Source organism: Diabrotica undecimpunctata, chromosome 1 (assembly GCF_040954645.1).
Source record: "Diabrotica undecimpunctata isolate CICGRU chromosome 1, icDiaUnde3, whole genome shotgun sequence".
NCBI classification, from domain to species: domain Eukaryota; kingdom Metazoa; phylum Arthropoda; class Insecta; order Coleoptera; family Chrysomelidae; genus Diabrotica; species Diabrotica undecimpunctata.
The window spans coordinates 1,771,870-1,798,800 of NC_092803.1; the positions used below are offsets into that span (position 1 = coordinate 1,771,870).

At 33.3% G+C, this 26,931-nt stretch overlaps 1 protein-coding gene across 6 annotated transcripts in view; it reads right to left on the reverse strand.

The window, feature by feature from the left end:
- Positions 1–26,931, reverse strand: part of LOC140443376 (uncharacterized) — a 49,737-nt gene that overhangs the window by 21,043 nt on the left and 1,763 nt on the right. Inside the window, exons 1-3 of one of the 6 annotated variants that reach the window (XM_072534644.1) lie at positions 20,942–21,321; positions 18,801–18,872; positions 1,574–3,601 (exon numbers count right to left, since the gene is read on the reverse strand). In XM_072534644.1, the coding sequence (XP_072390745.1) occupies positions 2,478–3,601; positions 18,801–18,872; positions 20,942–21,173 (1,428 nt within the window). In that variant the 5' untranslated portion in view covers positions 21,174–21,321 and the 3' untranslated portion in view covers positions 1,574–2,477. Of the gene's footprint in view, positions 1–1,573; positions 3,602–12,957; positions 18,873–20,941; positions 21,436–24,288; positions 26,517–26,931 lie in introns of those variants that run through there. The other 5 variants (XM_072534653.1, XM_072534610.1, XM_072534624.1 and 2 more) reach the window with 5 other exon arrangements.

Consider the following 26,931-nt stretch of genomic DNA (forward strand, 5'->3'; position numbering starts at 1 on the left):
AAAATCAAAGTCATATTTGCGGAATACAATTAAGTACAATTAGATTTATAAGTTTTGATGATTTTAAAATATATAAGTAAGATTCATATGATAGGATTAACATTAATTTAAACAATAACAGTTTAAACATACAAAATATTATTTAATTTAAGTTTGCTAACAAACATTTGCTATGAGGTACAGTGCTTACCTATTGCTGGTAAAAATCCACTTTATCTTCGTCTGTAAAATGTCTAGAGCAAACACGAAATTTATTGTAAACAGTAAGAGGTGTATAATTGTTTAATACTCCTCTCTTAATTACTTTCAACCATTCCAACGTGTCCATTTCATTTTTCGGATTTGGAAAACGAAATCTACTGCTTGTGTGGTCCTTACAACCAGGAACACAACATGGTTGGCTTTTTCTTTTCTTTTATTTTGTTCCATTTTAACGATCAACAATCATCAACAATCAATAAGATGATTACAACAAAGACAAAACAAAACAAAATTCAACTTGCAATATTTCAATGGCGTACAATACAAATAATACAATATACCAACAGACCAACACAACACCAACCTTCATTCTTCAACTTCAATTCTTCCACGGCACATGCGTCTCATACCCCCACCTAGAGTGACTGTAGCGCCGCCGCCATTACGTACAACTGGAATCGTCCAAACAAACTTCCCCGCTGCCCTATCTCTCTTGCACTACTATTTCTTTTTATGTACTATGCTCCATATTGAAAATTATTGATTAAATTGAAATATTCTGTGACTTCTGCGCATGCTAGAAAACTTGTTCTCAGAGGCGGCACGGCGGTGTCTAGTAAATACTATAGGGGGTGCACAAATTTTATGGTAAAAATAGACACAAGCATTAAAAGAAAAAAACGTAATTAATATTTCTAAATAAAAATTTTTAGAAAAAAAAATACCGTAATTCTTAACTAACATTAGTGGAATATAATGTAAAAGTCAACAGCTAGACTTTGAAGTCTCAATTGAAAAATGGAAATTATTAAATGGTTTAACAATACACAACCAGAGAAACAATTCAATATATTATGTAATAATGTTGTATGGCCAGTTATAAAAAGTTCCGCTTTCTTTTCACTAGTTCATAACCTGGAAATCTTAAAAAAAATGTTGTTTGTTGTAGAAAAGGGTTAGACTGTTTACCATTGAATGGACCAAATTTCAACAAATATTGTTGCATATACCTGCATGATGAATTATATTCAATTCCTTATTAAAAATGGGATGTGGCCCTTTGGGAGCGACCGAGAAAGGCAAGCATTGCTTTTTTTATGATCTGCGCAGGGAGCGATGGATTTTAATTTAAATTATTCCATTCGATTCAATTTCAATCGATTTTACATTATTCTTAGTTTATTAATAAACACGCATATTTTTTACACCTCAGTGCAATCGACCACTCCGTCCGTAGCGACCATAAGAAAGCTATGCTTAAAAAACTATGTGTTTATTTTTTTAGCATATGATATTTGGGTTATTGGACATTTGTAATAAATATGTAAAGTAATATATAAAATACTCTTTATTGCATATACCAAGAATATAAAAATAATAGATTATTTACATCCGTACTATGGCTCTACAGCAAAATTCGAACAAAATGAGATCAGGGGCATTTGGGTTAAAACACGCTGCTCCGAGTCTCAGATTCTTAAAAGTGACAAGAATTAGCCAAGAACCGTAAAATCGTCTCGAAAGCGGTGAACTACAGCGAAGCGGCGAAGGTCATCAGGATGGTGGTGATATACAAACGCCATAACGATTATACATTGAGCCAAAGACAGGGAGGCTTGGTAAAAATCAAACTGTCGGAAGTCCTCTATGCTCCTCCTTTGGGCAGTGACAGTGTTTCTCAATCTGAAAGATTCTCATTTAACAAATCGGTTCTATTATTGACCGGTGCAAATGAGGTTAGAACGAACTAGCTCAGAAAGGCTGGAGGGTTGGACACTCTCTGGAAGTGGATGGACAGTGGTCGAATTCAAGATCCTTTCGGTGAGAACCAGAGACCTGGTCTTTTTCCCTGAGCCAGAATTCATAAATTCACAGGTGATCAGGATGCGCCTTCAGCATCTAAACCCGATGCTGAGGACACAAAACTGGCCATGTTAAGTAGTAAAATGTAGAAGGGGACCAGCACCTGGGATTCTCTATAGATAAATAGTCCTGCAGGAATCTGAAGGAGAACTACAAAGCTTACTATAGACTTGGTAGGATTACGAATAGAGATACCGTGTTAACCCGGGTCGCCAAAGGATGCCCACGGGGCAGTTATGTCCCTCCTACTGTAGGATCTGGTGATGGACGGACTAATGGGGACTTACAAAGCAAATGGTCATAAAACGATTGGATACTGGGCGTAAGAAACAAAAACGGTCAGCAAATACAATGAAGCTTCAGCGTCAGTGAAAAGCTGTTTAAAACAAATGTCACACATCTTCAAGTTTTTCTCAAGTGTGCGTTCTCCAATGTCTTTTTAAAGAACTTATTGTATTAAACTGCTTCAAACATATTACACAATTGTGAGGTTTTTCTCCAGTGTGCGTTCTCAAATGTGTTTTTAAACTAAATGCTGCACTAAACTGTTTAAAACAAATATCACACTTATGAGGTTTTTCTCCAGTGTGCGTTCCTAAATGGGTTTTTAAATATCTTATTGTAGCAAACTGCTTTAAACAAATTTCACACTTATGAGGTTTCTCTGAACTGTGTATTCCCGAATGAGTTTTTACCTGACTTGTTGTAGTAAACCGCTTTAAACAAATTTCACACTTGTGAGGTTTTTCTAAACTGTGTATTCCCGAATGAGAAATTAACTGACTTATTGTAGTAAACTGCTTTAAACAAATTTCACACTTATGAGGTTTTTCTCCACTGTGCATTCTCCAATGTGTTTTTAACTGACTTGTTGTAATAAACTGTTTTAAACAAATTTCACACTTATGAGGTTTTTCTCCACTGTGGATTTTTAAATGTGTTTTTAAATTACTTCGATCAGTAAACTGCTTTAAACAAATTTCACACGTGTAAGGTTTTTCTCCAGTGTGCGTTCTCAAATGTGTTTTTAAATTAGTAAACTGCTTGAGACAAATTTCACATGTGTGAGGTTTTTCTAAACTGTGTACTACCGAATGAGTTTTTAACTGACTTGTTGTTGTAAATTTCTTTGAACAAATTTCACACTTGTGAGGTTTTTCTCCAGTGTGCACCCTTAAATGATCTTTTAAAATATTCATCCGAGAAAACTGCTTTAAACAAGTTTCACACTTGTGAGGTTTTTCACCACTATGCATTCTCAAATGTGTTTTTAAATTACTTTTATCACTAAACTGCTTAAAACAAATTTCGCACTTGTAAGGCTTTTCTCCAGTGTGAACTCTGAAATGCTTTTTCAAACTTCCTGATTCATTAAATTCCTTAAAACAAATTTCACACGTGTAAGGTTTTTGTCCAGTCTTAACTTCTATATTTTTATTCAATATTTTTCCTTCAGCGTGTTGACCTATATATTTTCCTTTAGGAGACGAATGTAACGTATCCATAATTAACATTTTGTTCTCCTCTTGAGCACAACCTAAAATACAAACCAACTATAAAAATTTTACTGGAACAGAAAATTTATTGTAGAAATAATGGGATGTAATAAATAAAGTAAAATTATAGACAAAGTTGACCTTAAATTTATTCAAACATTCGATATTCTTTCTTACTGCTAAATGCCAGTTGGCAAGCACAATGTATACTGCTGTTTTTCTCTTACGTTAAAAAGCTACCATTGGAGACAGAACTGTATTGTCAACTTTTTAAAAATTATGCAATGAAGAATTTGTAATTTAATCGAATTGCTCAGTTTTATATGTTGTAAAATAAAATTTGTTTAAAATTATCATCATCATCTTGGTGCTACAGCCCTTAGAGGGCCTCGGCCTTCTCAAGCTTTCTAAACCATTCAATTCTGTCCCTCGATTGCATTTTCCAGTTGCCGACTCCGATCTTCTCGGCATCTTGTGTTACCCCGTCCATCCACCTCAGCTTTGGTCTACCCCGTCTTCTCAATCCCACGGGTTGCGCTGTTAGAATCTTTTTTATCATGTTTGACTCAGGGGCCCGGGCTACACGTCCTGCCCACTGCAGGCGGTTTCGCTTAATTATAGTGGTAATATCTTTACCACCAAACGTATGCTTGTAGATATTTTGCAGTTCAAAGTTATATCTACGCCTCCATATTCCGTTCTCACAGACCGCTCTGAATATCTTGCGTAGCACCTTTCTTTCAAAAATCGGTAGAGTGGATTCATCTGTTTTCGTTAGCGTCCATGCCTCTGATCCATATGTGAGAACGGGGACTATCAGTGTTCTATACAGTCTTATACGAGTTTTTTGAGACAGACGTTTGTTAGCTAAGTACTTTGATAGACCATGATAACACCTGTTTACAATTATTATTCGCCTTTTTATTTCCTCAGATGTGTTAGTATTGGGGTTAACCGATGTCCCTAGATATATCAACTCTGACTGCTTCGAAGTTTTGGTCATTGATAATTAAATTTGTGTTAACATTTCCAGCTCTTGTGTTTGTGTTAGTCGCCATGAATTTGGTTTTATTTTGATTTATCTGTAACCCCATTCGTTCTGCTGCTAGCTAACCGAGCTACTAGCTCGGTTAGGATTTCCGCAGTTCTCGCCCTAGTTCTTGTTATAATGTCCACGTCGTCTGCATATGCTAGAATTTGGACTGATCTATTAAATATTGTTCCCCTACTATCTAAATTAGCGTCTCGTATAACTTTTTCTAAGGCGACATTAAAAAGCTGACACGCCAGCGCATCTCCCTGCCTTAACCCTCTATGTATTTGGAATGGGGGTGACGAGTCGTTTTGAATTTTTACTGCTGATAGCAGTTTAAAATTATACTTTGGATACATTTTCTTTAACTGACCTGACTAATTATTCTTTTTAATAAAATAAAATTATCTTTGACACTAATAGCTGTATTTCCCCCTATATCACATTTTTCATACGATGCTCTGCAAAAGCGATGTTAATGTGGAGTGGAGATAGGGCATCTCCCTGTTTAGGCCACTATTTATTATATAGAAGATCGACAGTTTTTCTTCAAGTCTTAATGCACTTCTACAAAAGCTTTTCTAAAGCTTTTGCGAGATTAATTAATGTCTTCTCTCCGAGCTACACTCATACGATGTTATCATATGTTTCTTTTTAAAATCTATAAAGAGGTGGTGTAATGGTTTTATTGTATTCCGAACATTTCTTCAATAATCATCGTATAATGAATATTATATCCACCATTAGATGGTGATTATTTTTTTTCCCAAACTCAAACCAATAGTCCCCTATTCGATATTTCACCTATTCACTCAATCTTTACTATAGTATTAGGATAACACTTTGCAGGGGGTCGGTACTAGCTCCTCCTTCCATATGTGGCGGAATAGTTGACAAAAAAATGTACTGAAGTTTCTTTTCCATTTGTCAAATATCGCCGTTTCCTGGGGCTTTGTTGTTTATAGTGTCCGGATAGCTTTTGACACTTCTTCGAGTGTATGATTTTTTATTAAGATCCGCCGTAAGATACACATATTTCTGCCAGAGTTGATTTACCAGCACATAATGCAGCTCGTTAAAGTATATTTACCATGTCTCATATCATTTCAGCTTCCTGTAACCATATTATCTTCATCATTCTTTATGACAGTTCCAGTTCTTGTTAAAGGCATTTTTTATATTGTTTACTTTGCGAAAGAAATGAAAAAGAAAACATGGTTTTATTGATAGAGCAGAAACCTAGTGTGTTTTCGACAAAATCAAAATCAGCTGGTTATTACGATAACATGAACACAGAGATGTTTGTAAAATGTTGGAAAGAAAAACTGTTTATAGTTTTGGATAATACCCCATACCATTCGGAAATTTTAAATAAGCAACCCACAAATTCCTGGGCAGTACATAAAATAAAAGAATGGTTAACGAATTACTTTTTATTTGAAGTAGTATAACTTAAGAAAGAATATTCATATATGACTGAAATTTGGATGATAAATGATATCAGGTACGAACCTCTACTGTCATAAGTGAAACAGGATCTAACCAGATGATTGGTACTAGTTAAAATATATTTTTTTCAAAGTGTCAGTGTTCCTGTCCTTGTGAACAGGGAACGAGGCTATGGGTAAGAACTTGCCGACAGCTGAATTATTGTCAAGATGAGTGTAAATAATTTTTTTTTTTTTAATGGCTTTGGATTATTGATCCATTCAGCCACGATATATAATAAATACTGTTTGCTACAACATTAAATATACGAATACATATGCGCACATATACACACTTATGCACGCACATACATATATAGGTAGTGGAAACATTAAATTGACCTCTTTTTATACTCTTCATTCAGGGCCCTAACCTGTAGCATTTTAAATTTATTGGAATCCCCTCGTATATGTGTTAATTGAAATCCCCTTACATATGCATTAGAATAACGAAGAATTTTTTCAATGTTTCTTAGTTCGTATCCTTCAATTTAAAACCAATATAATCTTTCGTTCGTTCTTTTTAGGTCGCCGCCGCCGATCATGAATAATTTTATTGTTTATTTATGTAACAGGCGCAAATTCTTCGATATTTCTTTGTTCAAACCGCCCGATATTGCGTTTTCAAATTAATTTACGTCTTAATTTCCGTTGTGTTTAGTTTATACGCTAAGTGCTTTGTTTGTTCTAACTTATGCGAGCAATTTTTAAAGATAATTTCGTCACTTTCGTTGGAGCCGCGGTGATCTCCAGTGGTCCAGCGTCATGTCCAAATTCACGTTGAATTTGTAGTTTTCTGTTTTTGTCCCTTTTCAGGGAAATCTTCGTATTACGTTATGGAAATCAATTTTAGTAGCAGTTAATCGTCTAATTAAGAGGCAGAGTCATAAGTTTTGTGCTCAGTGCCGGCTTCGGTCTCAAATGGTCGATCCAATTTGCAGTGTGAGATCCAGTCCCTTTTGTTCGTGTCCAGGATTCAACTCCATCCACGTCAGATTTTCGTTCCTGAGCATAGAAATATTTTTTTTGGTCCTGTTGCAGTTTCAGTCCAGAGATGTAACAAGTTCCAGAGTTATGTGCGAATAGTGAAATCCAGGTAACATTTTTTTGTGTAAATTTAAAGTAAAGCAAACATTTTTTAAAAAAAGTAATAATTGCTTTCATACAAAAAAGAATTTGTAATATTTAAAGTAGTAAATTTTATGGTTTGACTTTAGCTGTCAATTTATTTGTTCAGTTTTTTTTTTAAATTTAATGTTAATTTATGACAGCCCGTTTTAGCATTTTTGATTTGTTTTGTTTTCTTTAAAAGAAAGGTTAGCTTACATGTAAATTTTGTAAGTTTTTGTAGTATCTTCAACTCCTGGAAATTGTAAACAGATGAAACATGTAAGTTTTTTTTGTATTTTTGTATTTTGCAGCTATTGCCATTATAATTTTGTATTGTCTTTTTTGAGCATTCTTGTGTTCTCTATATTTTGTAACTGTTTGTGGTGACAACTCTGAGATAGCGCGTTTTTGTTTTTCAACATTTTGTTTATTTTTTTTAACAAACCCTTTTTTTGAGTTTCTATTTGGAAAAGATATATTTTTTTATGTTTAATAATTATATCTCCAGTTACAACTAGCTGGTTGTAATAGGTATAATTAGGCACCTCAAGTGGCGCCCTATATTAAATTTCTTGAGGTGTTTCACTCTGAGATAGCGCGTGTTTGTCCCAAGAGATTTATGACCCTTTATTTCATTTTTTTGTAGTTGCCCCAATCCAAACCCCCTTGTCTTTTACTTATCCACGACCGCAGCTCTCCTACCAAAGCCTTGAGTGCCCGTTCGCACAAGTAGCGTTTATTTTGCTCACCCTATCTTCGCCCCAAGAATTTCTTTCCCCCATCTTCTACCCCTAATAGTAATCCCCTATGGTAGGCAAAATATATCGTTACAAACCAACTTAAATAAGAAATATAAAAATAATACTAAATGCTAATACTAAATACTTATAAATAGAAATCTTTTTTCACAGCGCTAAGACACAAACCCGGTTCAACACCTCGGAGTAAATAATTGATTGGATACGTTATATAAATATTATAAGTTGACAAATTCGTTAAATGGAGTAAAGACACCAAAACATCCCTGCCGTGGGAAGAAAAGGGGATCCAAACTATCTCCAGTAATTGCCAATATATTTTATGGAAGGACTTCGAGACCCGAGCACTATCAACATCAATGCTCACACGCACATGTTGACTACGATATGTTGACGATACATCTTCATTTGGTCCCATGGCAGGGATACTTTGGTGTCTTTTCAAACCCATCTGAATGATGTACATCCTAGTATTTAGTTCACGATGGAGGTTAAAACTGATTAATCCCTTCCGTTTCTCGACGTTATCATAAATAAAAACCAATTATAAAGTTTCCATCACACTGTTTATCGAAAACCCACCCATACCAATCGTTACTTGCATGCCAACTCACATGATCCATATTCACAAATTAATTCAGTTCATTAATACCCTTGTCTCCAGATCAATACGCCCTTTGCGATGATGCAAGTAGACCCCCCAAGCTCACTCGTTTAAAAACAAGCCCTCATCCAAAACTGTTATCTCGAATATCAAATCAATAAGAGCATCCAAAGACATCAATCTCCCATTCAATCTCAACCCAAGGACTCAGACATTTATCATACGAAAGTTTTTCTTTCTTACATTAAGGGAGGAATCAGACTGTTCGACCAACATTACGAGTCTATGAAAATTGTATACGTAAGTCAGACTGGTGGACCGTCCATCGTCCAGTTTTGAAATTCGGAACTTGTTGGAATTTTTTATCGTTGGTCGATGAATATGGAACATTTCGCATTCATTTATACTGTTCTAAGCAATGACATTGACCATTGACATTTCAAAATTTGTAATTAACCTATAAAATTTGGGCTTGCTCATGCGATAATAATTTTGAAATTTAATAGAATGGGATATAACACAAAGAATTCTCCCTTTTTGGTGTTTTTTTTTTTTTAATGTCACGCACCCAAACTGTCCCCTATGCCTACGAAGACGTCTTCAAATAAATAAGTGATAAACAATGTATCAGTAGAATTATCGCTGCCAATTCTATTCACAATTCAATTTTCTACAAAAAGCACGTAAAATAATATTAAAAAAAATGTGGTTATGTTGCTACAGCTTCCTGACGTTTTGAAGTGGTTTTGACGGTCGGTCGATGGAACACAAACGAGTAATGTGAGTTTAAAAATAAAAATACAAAAGTTGGTTGATCGCCGTTGGACGGTTGGTTGTGGTCGGTCGATCAGTCTGATACCTACCTAAAGGTGTCACTGACAAAACCGACAATATTCTTAAATCAAGAGGAATAAAGACAATATTTACTCCTTAACAAAAATTTTCATCTCTTGTCCGATCAATCAAAGATAACATTCCAATATGAACAACACGGAGTTGTTCTTGTATCTTGTATCTTCATACAGATCACAGAATTGATTTGAAAACTCCAGAACCATAGCTTCCTCCGCTTCTATAAACCAAGAATTATCCGAGAATCTATAGAAATTGAAAGAAGGCCAAATTGTCTCAATAAAACAGATGACGGCATAACAGTTACCTTCGACATGATGACCAATCAAAACCCTACTGTCAAAATGTTCGCGCCAACCCACATCGGAACCATATTTATCACCATCAACGGTATAAATAAAGCGTCCCCTGATCCCAGTAGCAGTAATGCATGGTGTATGCAATGTAGTAGTGTCTGGGGGCTCGGGAGACTGATACCTCGAAAGCCCTAAAGAAAACATCAAGGAGGATATCGAAAAACTTGGCGCAATCCGGAAATCTTTATATTCTTTATACAAAAAAAAATCAGAAATAGAATAATAATCATATAGAAAACTTGTATGGAGTATGAAGCTTCGCGCTAATCTACAGTATCGCCTACTGTACCACTTTTTTTATAATAAACTTGAAAACGACGGGATCACTTTGGCCACAGAATAATAAACAATCAGAATGCCCACTCTGCCTTGTCAAGATAAGCACGCACATACGGAATCAGCCATGTTTTAGTCGGAACCAGTGCTATACAGTGACATTTTATCTGGTAAGCATAGACAAATTAACCGGGTTTAAGTTATTTACGGCAACTATAGACATAATATACAGTATTTTATTCGTACTTTTAGTTGAAGAATAGATTAAGGGCCGATTCTTCGAACACTAATCAAAACTTGATTGTAATAAAATATTTAATTAAAATCAAATACGTCACATTTTGAGGTTATGTTGACTGATTTATTTATTCAATTTTATTAACAAAAAGAGAAATCAAAACGATTTCTGCCTAGCGAAACCAAATTCAAATCTTAACCACTGTGTTTCCTAAAATTTGCGAAACAAACAGCTGGATAAGATACTACTAAGCTGTATCTTACTAAGATACAGCTTACTTCGCTGATACGTCGAAATACGTATCAGCGGTTGTCGCTGCACTGTATCGAAACAAAAATCTAATACCGCCATTCTGTCAATTTTATTAATTTGCGTTATAATTTAAAATAAACCATAATTAAACTCTTTCTGATGTTAATTTCATGTTTTTATTTACAAATAAATATTATTAAGTCATTTTTAATAAATTTGACAGCTGCTGTGACGTATTTGATTTTAATTAAATATTTGATTACAATCAAGTTTTGATTAGCGTTCGAATAATCGGCCCTAAATTATTTCAAATTTACTAAATTATTAATCTCTAAAAATTTAAATTACGGTTCTACCGTAGCTTGTCACAACTTTCTCAATCCAAGTCTGTTTCCGTTTAAATATGGCGATCGCGTCCTGATACACATCAGAGGCGGCATCTGAGAGTAGGCATTCGGATTGTTATTTATTCTGTGCTTTTGGCTAGTTTAGATTTTGAAATAGTTGTTGAAATCCAAGGAAGGTTTAAAGGTGAAACAACATAATGAAATTATAAATAAAATAGTAGACAACAACAGTTTTTTTTCCAATAAAACAGTTACATTAAGGTCTTATACACAATGTTTATACGACTCTACCTCTTAATAGTAGTTTGTTTAATCTATATATAAAAATAATATATATAAATATATATATATATATATATATGTAATAATATATTATATATATATATAATATATATATATATATATATATATATATATATATATATATTTAAGTGCGTGCATACAAAGACTTAATGAAAAGTAGGTTACTGAGTCGTGAGTGTAAGTTTAAAATCTACAAAACAGTAATTAGACCAGTGCTCACATATGGATGTGAAACGTGCACCCCTTCAACCACTGATGAAAATCAATTGAGAATATTTGAGCACAAAATATTAAGAAAGATTTTTAAAGCAACCCATTGTAGTGATGGTTCGTGGAAAAATAAAAATGAACTATGAATTAATGCAGAGCACAGATATCATTAGATTTGTAAAGTCACAAATGCAACGAAGCTATCCATACAGCGGCTAAAGGCTTCTTAAAAAACGAACCAGGCTAAAATAAACGAAGATTGGTTTGTCGAAGAATGTAGATCCATTAACTAACAGGAAAAATGAAGCATAAGAGACTTCCGCAGCGCAGAACGAGATCAAACCTGGAAGACTGTGAAAATCTTAGACGAGAAGAAAAAGGACGTTTAAAAGGAAAAATAAAGAGGCATACGAAAACGCTCTAAACGAGATTGTTGACCACTACAAAAGAAAGGACTCTCGAAAATTCTACCCGAAGATAAACAGCTGCAGAAAAGAATTCAAACCCAGGATAATAGCATGTAAAGATAGAGATGGTTCCATAATTAGTGACAAAGAACAGATACTAAACAGAATTGCACATTGCACTAGAAAAAGTAATTCGAGAGTGCCATATTAATACGAATGGCACCATCTTTAATAAATCTGTACAAGTGGTCAATTAAACAAAGAAAGCTTGAATATCTAGGCCACATATTGAGACACGATAAGTACCGTCTACTACAATTGATTGTCCAGGGGAAAATAGACAGTAAGCGAGGGGCAGGCAGGAGAAGACACTCGTGCCTCCAAAATCCGCGGAAGTGGTTCGGACTCACATCGGTCGATATATCAGAAGCGCCGCAAACAAGATCAGAATTGCCATGTTATCGTAAGTACAAGTGATCGGATATGCAGATGACATAGACATTATTGCTAGGTCCACAGAATCTCTGATCGAAGCATTTCGATCATTAAGGGCGTCTACACTGAGAATGGGATTAAAAATAAACGCACAGAAAACCAAGTATATGTATTGTACTAGATCAGGCATCCAGATACCTAGACTATTAATTGATGAACTGGAAGGTGTGGACACCTTCGTCTACCTGGGCTTGCTGCTGACCAAAGACAACAATGTCAGCGAAGAAATTTTAAAGAAGAATAGTGCTTGCCAATAAGTAATATTATGGCTTGAGGAAACATATGGCCCCAAAACTACTCAGAAAAATTAAAGTTACCATATATAAAACACTAATAAGGCCAGTGTTAACATACGGGTCAGAAACGTGGTCACTTACACAGAACGACAAAGAATTTGCTTAAAAGTTTCGAGAGAAAAATTCTAAGAAAAATATATGAAGTCCAAGAACAGGGTTTGTGGCGTAGGCGCTACAACTTTGAGTTATACAGAAGTTTCGGGGAACCTGCCGTTGTAAAAATGTATTAAATTAGCACGCCTTCGATGGATAGGACATGTAATTAGGCGAGATGAAGATGCAACGATCAGAAAAATTTTCGACCGAAGAGGACCAGTGGGAAGACGAGCCAGAGGAAGACCAAAAACTACTCTGAGATAGCGCGTACGATCTAAAATCCATCGGAGTTAAAGCATGGAGAAGAGTTACCAGAGACAGGGGCGAATGGAAGATTGTTCTGAAGAAGGCTTTGGCTCATAACGAGCTGTAGTGCCACTGATGATGAGATAATTGAGCTGTAAAACTAATTCAGAGATAAAAACTCCAAGCAAATAGGACAAGAGGAAGGTTTTAAAAGATGGATAGACGGTATAGAGAAAGATCTTAAATCAAACAAATATAGGTGACGTTAAACAGTACTAATCCACAGACTGTATTAGAAGTAAACTTTATTATGCCAGTTAATTCTCTTTAACTCGAATGCCTGTAGTCACGTGTCTGACTTGGTATTAAATTGGCATTGCGTTTACGAGTACTAATTGATACACAAAAAATATTCCGAAAATAAGTTTGAACTTAGTGATTGTGTTTGTGATACTATATTTAAAGAAAGTATTGACAAAATGAACCGTGGACAACGTTTGTGTGCTTTCTTAAGGAAAATAAATGATATTGAAACGACTACAAAAGAAGAACGTGACCACATAACCTAACTTGGAAATAATATATCAAGTAATTATTTTGTATTTTATTTTTCGTTAATATTTAAGTAGTGGTTGTCATCACAGGTAAAATTTCTTCAATATTTATATTTAAAGCACTTAAAAGTTTGGTAAATGAAACAGTTTGAGTGACAGTACACTAAATTTCTCAAATTATTCATGAATGTATGTGACATACTTTTATTCCATCTGGACATTACACAAAAAACACTTTTAAACAATATAATTACGAGATAACCATTCAAACAATAGTAAGGACAATCAGTTCCTTTAACAAGTTTTTTGGTGTCCACTTTTTAAATAATACTTTAGTTGCTATTCACTTTTAATGTTGTCGTAATACTCCTACTTATATGAAACTTTAGTTTCACGTGACCTACAACAGGGACATGTTCGAAATGTTGCAGCGGAAGTATGTGTTTCCAACAAAATCAGATACTTGCTCATCTATTTCAACATATCAAATTCTTACCAATTTGATACCGAAGCAGACCATATTGGTGATGAGAGTACAACAAATGAGCAAATATATGACAGTATCATGAGAACCAACCCCAAGTGATGGGCGAGATGGTTGCTCCGAAATATTTGACGACTCAAATGAAGATCCAAATTACCAGTTGTCTGAGAGTTCGAGTGTTTCGGGTGATAATGAAGCAAATGATAATGGAAACAGCAATACTCTCAATGACGAAGTCCAAGGAGATAATAAAATAAAGACGCGTAAACGTAAGAGGAATTACAAAACAGGCAAATCTACAGTTTGAAAAGAAAAAGGAGCAGGTGGTGAACAGTATACATCGAAAATGAATAAGCTAGTAAAACCACGGGTACTGGGTCCAACGTGCAAAAAAACTTCCAAATTGAAATGTAGTGAGAAATTTCCACAAGAAAATCGTCATATTTTAAAACAGCTTTGGTCTGCTTAAATTGATATTAATCAGAAACGTCAATTTGTCGCATCAACTGTTAAAGTTGAGTCCATCCTACACGACGCGAAAGAACGGGAGAAAGAAAAAATCAACAGAACAAAACTTTACGATAGTCACTCGCCAAAGACCAGACGTATGTAGTCTTTTGTAAATTATTTTACATGAATACGTTAAACATTTCGCAGACCTTCGTTAGAACCGCTTTATTTAAAAAAGGAACTAGTAGTGTGATATCTGAAGATAAAAAGGTGCTGCGCAACAAAATCAACGAAGAAGTGAGGGGTAATGTAAGCGAACACATTTTACAATTTCCTGTTGAACAGTCGCATTACCGCTGTGAAAATACCAATAAAAATTATCTAGAGCCATATTTGAATATTTGCAAAATGTATGAACTCTATAAACAACAATGTGAGGAACAGAATATTTTATTGGAAAATATAGCCAAGCCATGGCTTTATAATGAAATATTTAACACAGAGTTCAACTATTCCTTTAAATCGCCGATTAATGACACATGCTATACTTGTGACGGTTTCCAAATTAAGCCGCGTGATTCGTCAACGCTAGAAGAAAGGAAAAGTCTACAGGATGAATATGATAGACATCTGGTAGAGGCATCTAACCGATACAATCTAAAAAAAATTGATAAGGAGAAGTCTTCCACAATTCCTAGCCTTAAAGTTACAATGGTTGATCTTGAAAAGTGCCTGCCTACTCCTGTCTTAAAAAATGCTCAGAGTTTCTATAATCTAAAACTGTGGACATTCAACTACACCATCCACGATTCAAGTAACAAAAATGTATATTGCTGTATGTGGGACGCGTCAATCGCTGGGAGGGGAGTCAACGAGATGGCCTCCTGCTTGCTGAAATGGATATTGTTCTCAAACATATCACCTACTGTTCAAGATTTAGTATTTTGGTCCGACAATTGCCCATCGCAAAATAGAAACCTCGGTATGGTTATGTGCTACTTTTATATCCTCCAAATTTGTCCCAATCTTAAAAGTATGTCATAAATATTTATTGAGAGGACATACACATCTAGAGGTGTAGCGACACACAGTTTCATACTATGACACCTTGGGATTGGCAACAGATCGCCAAAATGTTTAACAAAAAAATCCCTATTAAGGAAATACCTATATCCCAATGGAAACGAATGATTTTAAGAACTTTAAAAGTATGTACACATCTCAACAGTCGCATTATCTAGCACTACTATCAACTGTTCTCCATTTACAAAATGGAGAACAGTTTTTAATATCTAAGGCCGTTCGATTGCAGGTGAGATCAGATGCACCTGGTTATTTATTTTATCAAACGGATTTTAAAAGTGACTTTTATGAACTGGATCTCAATACTCAGGAGAAATCCAAAACTAGGTGACATTAATTTGCCCCTTATCCGTGAATCCAGTACCCTCTACTAAATACCAACATTTGTAGAATTTATTAAAATGGGTTCCCAAGGTGTTCCATAGTTTTTATAATAATTTACCACATTCTAATAATTTATCAAATGCATCTATTGATAACGATTTCGATTAAGTCTACTATAAAATGTTTATATTTTTGTATTAGTTACAAAATAAAAAATTAGTCAGTCACTCCTTCTTTACCTCTGTTAGTTTCACTTACAGATAATTTTGATTTTTGGAATACTAAATAGTATGTGAGTCGAAATATTGAAGCTAGGTATTGATGAACATCTGTTTAGCAAAAAAAAGCCAGAGGAATAGTTGAAAACACCTTTATTACTTCAGTATAAAGTCTCATTTTTTATTAAAGAAAATGGAGGTAAAATGTATCAAGTCACTTTTTTCAAAAATTTATAGGTTCAATATTTTTTTATGTTTAGTGTCAAAAATATGACAAATTCACTTTTGTGACATCAGAATTCCACTAATATCCACGTGGTCCACCAATAAAATCTTTATTGGTGGACCATGTACAAAAAGAACAAGGGAACTGCTCCATATGGGCAGAAAAAAATGGGAACAGTAACAGGAATGTTGACCGGGAATGCAACAGTATGAGAATTCCTGTATAAAATAGTCATCTATGCATCAATGAAATGCGATAAGAAACCAGAAACTGTAAAATATGTCTTATATAATTGTGAGGCTCTGGAATGCAAAAGACAATAACTATATGAGCAACCAAGAGGAGTCCCTGTTATGCGTAGGACACAGATGGCAAAAGATCTGTATAAACTTTAACAGGGTACAAAAATTCTAAACAGAGTGTTGGAAACAACAATGGACAGCAAATACAATAGCTTCAGTTTTAGTGATAATGCAGATCTTTTGTATCAGAAGTGCTCAGAGAAAAACTTTTTAAAACAAATTTAATACTTTTGAAGTTTTTCTCAAGTGTGTGTTCTCAAATGTTTTTTTAACTGACTTGTTGTAATAAAATGCTTTAAACAAACTTCACACTTATGAGGTTTTTCTCCACTGTGGATTCTTAAATGTGTTTTTAAATTACTTCTATCAGTAAACTGCTTTAAACAAATTTCACATTTGTGAGGTTTTTCTCCAGTGTGCGTTCTCAAATGTTTTTTTAACTGACTTGCTGTAATAAACTGCTTTAGACAAATTTCACATGTGTGAGGTTTTTTTAAACTGTGTATTACCGAATGAATTTTTAACTGACTTGTTGTAGTAAACATCTTTGAACAAATTTCACACTTGTGAGGTTTTTCTCCATTGTGCATTCTTAAATGTGTGTTTAAATTACTTTTATCAGTAAACTGCTTTAAACAAATTTCACACTTATGAGGTTTTTCTCCAGTGTGAGTTCTTAAATGTATTTTTAAATTAAATGCTGTACCAAACTGCTTAAAACAAATTTCACACTGGTAAGGTTTTTCCCCAGTGTGCAATCTCAAATGTTTTTTCAAATTACTAGTTTCAATAAACTGTTTTAAACAAATATCACACTTGTGAGGTTTTTCTCCAGTGTGAGTTCTCAAATGTATTTTTAAACTAAACGCTGTACCAAACTGCTTAAAACACATTTCACACTTGTACGGTGTTTCTAAACTATGTATTACTGAATGAGTTTTTAATAGACTGTTTGTAGAAAACTGCTTTAAACAAATTTCACACTTGTAAGTTTTTCCTAAAATGTGTATTGCTGAATGAACTTTTAACTGACTTGTTGTAGAAAACTGCTTTAAACAAATTTCACACTTGTGAGGTTTTTCTCCACTGTGTCTACGCAAATGTGTTTTTAAATTACTTTTATCAGTAAACTGCTTTAAACACATTTCACACTTATGAGGTTTCTCTCCAGTGTGTGTTCTCAAATGAATTTTTAAAGTAAATGCTGCACCAAACTGTTTAAAACAAATTTCACACTTGTGAAATTTTTCTCCAGAGTGTGTTCTTAAATGTGATTTTAAATAACTTATTTTAGTGAACTGCTTTAAACAAATTTCACACTTATGAGGTTTTTCTGAACTATGTATTACCGAATGAGTTTTTAACAGACTTTTTGTAGTAAACCGTTTTAAACAAATTTCACACTTGTAAGGTTTTTCTGAACTGTGTTTCATTGCTGAATGAGCTTTTAACTGACTTGTTGTAGTAAACTCCTTTAAGCAAATTTCACACTTGTGAGGTTTTTCTCCACTGTGCATTCTCAAATGTGTCTTTAAATTACTTTTATCCGTAAACTGCTTTAAACAAATTTCACACGTGTGAGGTTTTTCTCCAGTGTGAGTTCTCAAATGTGTTTTTAAATTAAATGCTGCACGAAACCGCTTAAAGCAAATTTCACACGTGTGAGGTTTTTCTCCAGTGTGAGTTCTAAAATGTGTCTTTAAATTACTTTTATCAGTAAATTTTTTTAAACAAATTTCACATTGAAGAAGTTTTTCTAAACTGTGTATTACCGAATGAGTTTTTAACTGACGGGCTGTAGTAAATTGCTTTAAACAAATTTCACACTTATATGGTTTTTCTAAACTGTGTTTCATTGCCGAATGAGCTTTTAACTGACTTGTTGTAATAAACTGTTTAAAGCAAATTTCACATTTGTGAGGTTTTTCTCCACTGTGCATTCTCAAATGTGTCTTTAAATTACTTTTATCTGTAAACTGTTTTAAACAAATTTCACACATGTGAGGTTTTTCTCCAGTGTGAGTTCTCAAATGTGTTTTTAAATTAAATGCTGCACGAAACGGCTTAAAACAAATTTCACACTTGTAAGGTTTTTCTCCAGTGTGCATTCTCAAATGTGTTTTTAAATTACTTTTATCAGTAAACTGCTTTAAGCAAATTTCGCACTCGTAATGTCTTTGGCCAGTCATAATTTTCATATTTTTATTTAATATTTTTCCTTTAGCATGCTGACCTGTATATTGTTCTTTATGAGATGAATGTAACATTTCCATGATTTTCATTGTATTCTCCTCCTGGGAACAACCTAAAATACAAACCAACCATAAATATTTTATTGGAATGGAAAAATTATTGCAGAAGCAAAGGGATATAATAAATAAAGTTAACTTATAGCCCAAGTTGACCTTTCTAAGTTTATTCCAACCTTCGATCTCTTTCCTTATAGCTAAATGACAGTTGGCAAGCTCAATGTGTACTGGTTTTTTTCTCTTATGTCAAAAAGCTACCAGGTCACCAATTAGAGACAGCACATTGTTGTCAAACTTATTAACACTTATTGCAATGAAAAAACTGTAATTGAATTTTACTGCTCAGTTTTATATGTTGCAAAATATTATTTGATTAAATTATACTTTAACTTTCATTCAATTATTTAACTTATTATTATCTTCAATAAAATATTTGCAGCTCCACTTGTATGATGCTAGCATATGCTTGTTTAATATCTATAAAGAGCTGGTGTAATATTTTGTTGTATTCCTTTTTTTTTCATTTTTAATTTTAAGAGACTCCAGCATTTGCCATCAAACAAGTAAACTCTTTTTAGTCTTTTTTCCTTTTACCACAGAGGTTTATATACTATGAACTTTTAATTATTTCTCACAATGTTTCAACATAATTTTTATTTTCTATGGATCTCAAACAGGTCTGCTATGCTGCATGGTATTCAAGCAAGTTGACTTTTTCCTTTTGTACCTTAGCATCCAAATTTATCATAAGTATCTTATTTAGATAAAACTGTAAGCAATGTTTTCAATTCATCATAAAAGGTATTGTCGATTCATAGTTGAATCATCCTTTTCTTCGGCTGCTGCATGAATTGATAACATTAAAATGTAGCATAGCCTTCCTCTAAACTTCATGTAACAATTTTTTTCATTTACTGGTTAAAATCCATGACAGAACTTTGCGTACTATTTCATATAACAAAACTGTTCCAAATTCATGTAGAACGTTGGGGCTACCAATACAGAAAATACTATCAGTTTGTGTACATCTTGGTTTCTGACCCGCTCAAAAATATATTTCATTTTTTTCTAGTTGTTCTATTGTTTTTTCACTGCTGGAGGTGTGTGCCAGCTTAACACATTCACAGTTCCAATATTCAGGTCCTTATTTGTTGCTATGGCCGTCATTGTATATCTGTTCCATCTGGGGCATCTCTTTGGTTTTTGTAATTAGAAGGTATTTTACAAGGCCAGGTTGTTCACCGTAAGCTTAACCCCATTTTGTCCCATCCCTACTGTCCATTGGAATTAGTTACCCAATCTCCAGTAGGGTTGCTCAGATTTATCAGAGTCACCCCGGTCATTGTGTGTGCAACTATGCATGTTCTATTCAGTAGATTAGTGTTATTACTATCTAGGTATATCACAGATATACCTAGTTGATAGTTATCAAAACAGAAGTTGGTAACACCAATACATTTTATTTAAACTTTATAGAAAATGAAACTTTTTAGTAAAGTAAAATATTTACTAATACCCACATAATTTGGGGACATATGATGGTCCCATTTACACTTAAAATCAAATGTTTGTAAAATAACAACTTTTAAGTAATGTAAAATTAGATATCTATGCTACTGTTCAGTAGAATATCACCAAATTACTACCATTATAAGAATGAGGATTGAGGACTGGTCATTGCTTGACAAGATCACATTTACATAAAATCAACATTAACAATAATCAATACTATGAAGACAGAAAAATGAAAACAATAAGTACATATTTTGGGACTGTAAAATAAATAAAATAAATGATTATGATGTATATCAGGATCTGATCAAAATTGAAATTCTTCAATTAATCTACCAATGCTTCTATGTGATATTAATCCTAAAATTACCAAAATCAGATTCCTACAGCCACTCAACCACAAAAATTATAACCTCCATCATATTTAAACTAATCCAATATTAATATTTAAACCACTTATAATTATGAAGATTTCTTTATAGCTCACATCAAACGATTAAACAAAATAGGGCAGGGGGACCCCTTGTGATTTACTCTCGGACTTACGATAGTGGCCCTAAAGTTTAATTGATATCCAGTTTAAGAAAACAAAAGAATGTACTTTTTTACTTACTTTCTTCATTTGTTGCTTGCTTTTCTTCAAATAGGGTAAATTTATATTCATCTTGTTTTACTTCGTTATTTACAGGGAATTCTTTTAAATCTAAACAATCAAATGCATCGTATGCAGTTTTTTCTGTCTTGGGTTCTTCCTTAATTTCAATTTTGAGAGCATTCAATGGACCATCATACGTATCTGTTTCTACTTTACAAGTTTTCTCACTAACTTCTTGCTTTATTTCCATTTTATTAATTTTGATTTTATGTGTCAAAAAAATCACTATAAATAAATTTTAAAATTTCTGTTAGAATCGATTTCCATCCATATTGAAATATTCTGCGCAATGCTATCAACCAGCCAGTCAGCCAGTATCGTGCCAGCGACCATAACTTGTTCTCAGTGGCGTGCGTAGCGAAGTTTAGTATATCTTATAGGGGGTGGCGGTTTCATAAATCTAAGGGGTGGGGGTGCAAAATAAGATAAAAATAGCCAACGGAAGAAAAAAAAACATGCAGTCCATCTAATAGAGAGATATCGCAACGTCAAACGTTAATACCGTATTGAGACGTAAATAACGGATAACGGTCTGTTGAAACACAGGTATCAAGAGAGTTATCGCGCAAATTGTTCTGGGGGGTACGATAAGACTTAACGTTATTATGACAACCGACGTTTGGCATTAACTGTAACCTAGAAATTAGTCATAGCCATACCACAGTATAGATAACTATAGTTGTTGATATAGTTGTTGTCTATACTGTGGCCATACTCGAATATAACTACTTGTACTTAACACTTAACTGTTTTTTTTTATTGAATAATGGATTTGGAAATTGATGCAGCAATAATAGCTGGTGCTGATGATAACGAAATTGAAGACTTAATTCTTGTTAATTTGCTACAAGGAGAAGATATTGAGCAGGTAGACGTGCACTTTAATTTTAATGATTTAACCAATAGTCAATGTAAAGATTTCTTTCGGTTTAGCTCCGATAACATTAGATTATTGGTTAATTTGTTAAGAATTCCAAATGAAATTCGAACTGCCAATAGGAATAAAGTAGCAGGTAAACAAAGTATACCAAATGTAGTTGTATCAAATGATTTAAAGTTTATTATTTTTAGGTTTAACTGCTCTCTGTATCCTTTTAAGAAGGTTAATTTACCCGAATCGTCTAAAGGATATACAAATTTTATTTGGTCTATCCCCGCAGTCTTTATCCCATATAATAAATTACATGATAGATTTTATTATAAACACTTGGGGCCACCTTTTAAATGATTTACTTACCGTTGGACAGAGATCGAAGTTGACATAGTTGCCAAAGTATAAAAAAGTCCTAAATCCATTTTAAATCAAATATATACTTCATATAATTTACGTACCGTTGCACGTCATCCGCGTCATAGTCCGTGAGTTCATTGATGGATTGTCTTCTGTGGCTACTCCATTACCAGGAACCTCACCAAATGAAGTCGGTTCCATTCAGTTCCTCTCATTTTTATGTTCATTTCATAATTTGTATCAAGTAAACACTGTTACAAATGAAAACAACTCCTTATTAGATCTAGTCATGGTCCAAGATCAAGAGGTTGAGGTATCTAGAGCTGAGAGTGCCCTGCCCCAGGAAGATAGGCATCATCCTCCACTCTCATTTGGGTTTAAATGTGAATCTCAAATGAGCCAGGATTGATTGGAGATGGCTTCTCTAGAGACTTTTGCTCAAAGAGTGTACGGGAAGTAACAAACTTTCTTTCACAATTTAACTGGGATGATTTGCTTAAAGATAAAAGTCTTGATAATATGAGGTTTGTTCCAACACAACGAAAACCGTCACGTAACGGTTACGGTCCTGCGCACTAAACAAAATACGTTCCAACAAAAATTATGATCGCCCAGTGACGGTTTCGTCACCGGTTTCGTGACGATAATTTCAGTAATCTGGCAAATACATGTACTGGTTGGGATGACTTGCGCACTAGGATTTTATTCTACTTCTTTAAATTTGTTGGGCCTAGATTAACTTAGATTTTGTATTAAAACAGCAAATTTGTTCAGAAAAAAGAAGTTGGGTTAATGATTTTATCACGTGCTTATGATAGACTTATTATTTATTTATATATTTGTTTCTCGTTATTTATAACTTTATAAATATGACTGACGACGAAGGAATTAGTGATTTTTCTGATTATTATAGTAGTGAGGATGATTTGGAGCTATTAGCCGAACCTAGGGTGAAAAACCAGAATTATTTAGGTAGATTGGTCTTTATTTTAAATTTGTGCAAACTACTGATTAATAATTAAATAAATAAAATAAAAAAAATAAATTGTCACCAAATTATGTCAGTTGTCAGAAAATCGTTCCAACATCGGTTTACAAATTACCGTCATCAGACGATACAAATGATGAACATGCGCATTAAAAACGGTACAAGTAGTTTCGTGACGGTTTTCGGACCGTACAAAAATTGCGTGTTGGATTGGAACAAACCTATTATCAACATGTTTTATGATGTTATTGACCTTCAATTGATATTTTTGTTCCCCTGAAAAACTATTCAGCAAAAAAGTTTCCTGTCTGGTTTTCTCCAGAGCTTAAAAAAACAATAACCAAAAAAAGAAAATGCATAAAAAACATCTAAAATCTTAATTACTTGCTGACTATAATGAGTTTTCTTTATTAAGAGCTAACTGTAAACAACTGAAAGAACAATGACATCTTGATTATGTTGCTCTAACTGAATCGTATCTGAAAGATAATGTTAAAAATTTCTGTAAATTTGTTAACAGTAAAAAAACAGGAATAATATTCCTTCTGTTATGCACTATAATAATATTTCTGGCTCTTCTGGCATGGAAATTGTCAATTTATTTGCTGAATACTTTTCCAAAACTTATAGTGATAAAGATTTTGATTTGCAGGATGAAACCTTTTTAATAGGAGACATAAACCTATCACAATTTAGCATTTCTATTTCGTCTACATATGAAAAACTTTCCATTTTGGATAGCAACAAAGGGTCAGGTCCAGATGGTCTTCCACCTTCTTTTTTTAAACACTTTAGTCTTTTACTTTTTACATCTCTTTTCCACATTTTTAACCTGTCATTAAAGACAGGGATGTACACGGTCTACTGGAAAACTAGCTTTATTACCCAAATACTAAAATCTGGAGATAAATCTCAAGTGAACAATTATCGACCTATTAGCATTCTAAGTTGTATTCTCAACGTTTTTGAGAGCCTTGTCTATGACTATTTGTCAGCAATTTTAAAAGGCTGTTTTATCGACCAGGTAAAAGTTAATTTAAATATAAGTAATGTCTAAATAATTTTAAAGTGTTTAATAATCACAGATCAGACATAGAATATATTTGTAACTTTATTAAATTTAATATATTTGACATTTTCATTACAGATGTATGCTTATAGATTAGTATCTATAAATGAAAAGTTTTTAATCAAAAGTACTACACTAAAATATCAACTGCACCCTCATTTGCCAGTATTTCCATGTTTTCTCTATTAACTACAATCTTATGTAAAACCGAACAATCTGTTAGGTATTATTCTGTGAACAAAAGGTAACTTGCATCTCATTCCACATGTTAAAATGGTAAATCTCTTTAAAATACCAAAAGCTCTGTCATTCACAATTCTTGACGCAATTTGTGATAGATTATACAGCACTTAGAACTGCTGTCTGAAGATTCTACAATGGTATTTGAGAACTGGATATCCACTATTTCTTAATAATCCATTATGCATAAATTTCCTATTTTATATACTCATAATATGCAAGAGTATTTAACAACTCCTAAAATAGCTACTTCTAATAATTGCACTTCCATATTGTACGACTTGTATTATGGATTATGGTACCTATTCTTTAAATGAGAAAATAATTAAATTCAAAGTTTTACTCTTTTCGATGATCTTATTTTAATTTTTATAATAGGTAACAAATACAATTTATAGTTTATAGATTATTTTTATATATACAAAATATTTAATAAAAGAATAAAAAAATAAAAGAATAAAATCTGTGTTTGCAATAACTCTCTATTGATGACATACGCATTACAGAAGATTTTAAACTTCCAAGTAGTGTCAATGGCTTACCGTGTTATATGACATAATAGTGTTGACACACTGAGTTGATACAATAAGCTGCGCCAGTGCTGCTGTATCAACAACCAAAAATTTAGTGTGTTACCCATGGTTATTCTGGACTTTTCAAAATCAATTTTGTGACCTGTATGAAGATGGTGACCTAGAGCTGAAATTGAGCCTAAATTGCGAACAGAAATTGAATGTTCATAAATCATATTTTGGATTCATAGTCCTATATTGGACTCTGCTTCTGAGATTGAAAGTTCTGAAGTCTGTCTGCTACAAACACCCAGAAAGTAAATTCTGATTTATATGATACTACACTAACATCCACATTTACTCAAATAAAAACAAGATCGCAAAAAACTGAAAGCTGTATCCTTTACTATCAATTAAATAAGACAAAACCAATGATAAAAAATAAGGAGAAAAAGCCCATCACTAAGTATATTTGAACGACTGACGATTTTGATTTATCCATAGATAATACAGACAGAAATATAACATCTTCTAGTGAAGTGACCCCACCAAACTGTTTTTATTTCAAAAAAGTATTTCCTCTATTTGTTTTTAAATATCGGCAGTGTGACAGTGACTAAGGTCTAAGTATTTAGAAAGTTATATTATTATGTAACATTATGGTTAGCTAAAAAAAATAAAAAATAGCAAAGTTAGAGAAAGCCTACCAGAAAATAATTTTATGTCATCTAGTGAACTGAAGTCACCAAATTGTTTTTTTTTCTCAGAGATTTATTTACAGTATCATTGATTCAACTGACTAAAAAGCAGACCCAACAAGTAAAATGTACACCATTGATGAGCGTAGAAAAATAAGAAATGGCGACGTGGTTGAAGTGGAATCTGTTCAGACTAGTGAGAAGATGCTTTGAACACTACATCTACTATTTAAAAAAAATTTCACACTTGTAAGATGTGAACTCTCAAATGTGCTTTTAATTTCCTTGCTGCACCAAATTGTTTAGAACATATTTCACATTTGTACGGTTTCTCTCCAGTGTGCACTATCAAATGACTTTTCAAATGAACTTTCTGAGTAAACAGCTTAAAACAAAGTTCACACTTATGAGATTTTTCTCCAGTATGCACTCTCAAATGTCTTTTTAAACTAGTTGTTTGGCGAAACTGCTTTAAACAAATTTCACACTTGTAAGGTTTTTCTCCAGTGTGTATTCTCAAATGTTTTTTCAAATGACTTGTAGTAGTAAACTGCTTTAAACAAATTTCACACTTGTAAGGTTTTTCTCCAGTGTGCATTCTCAAATGTGTTTTTAAATTACTTTTCTCAGTAAACTGCTTTAAACAAATTTCGCACTCGTAATGTCTTTGGCCGGTCATAATTTTCATATTTTTATTTAATATTTTTCCTTTAGCATGCTGACCTGTATATTGTTCTTTATGAGATGAATGTAACATTTCCATGATTTTCATTGTATTCTCCTCCTAGGAACAACCTAAAATACAAACCAACCATAAATATTTTATTGGAATGAAAAAATTATTGCAGAAGCAAAGGGATATAATAAATAAAGTAAACTTATAGCCCAAGTTGACCTTTCTAAGTTTATTCCAACCTTCGATCTTTTTCCTTACAACTAAATGACAGTTGGCAAGCTCAATGTGTACTGCTTTTTTTCTCTTACGTCAAAAAGCTACCAGCACCCCAATTAGAGACAGCACCTTGTTATCAAACTTATTAACACTTATTGCAATGAACAAACTGTAATTGAATTGTACTGCTCAGTTTTATATGTTGAAAAATATTATTTGATTAAAATTATATCCACTTTCCCACAGTGGATACTATGAACTTTGAATCATTTCTCACATTGTTTCAACATCATTTTGATTTTCTACAGATCTCAACCT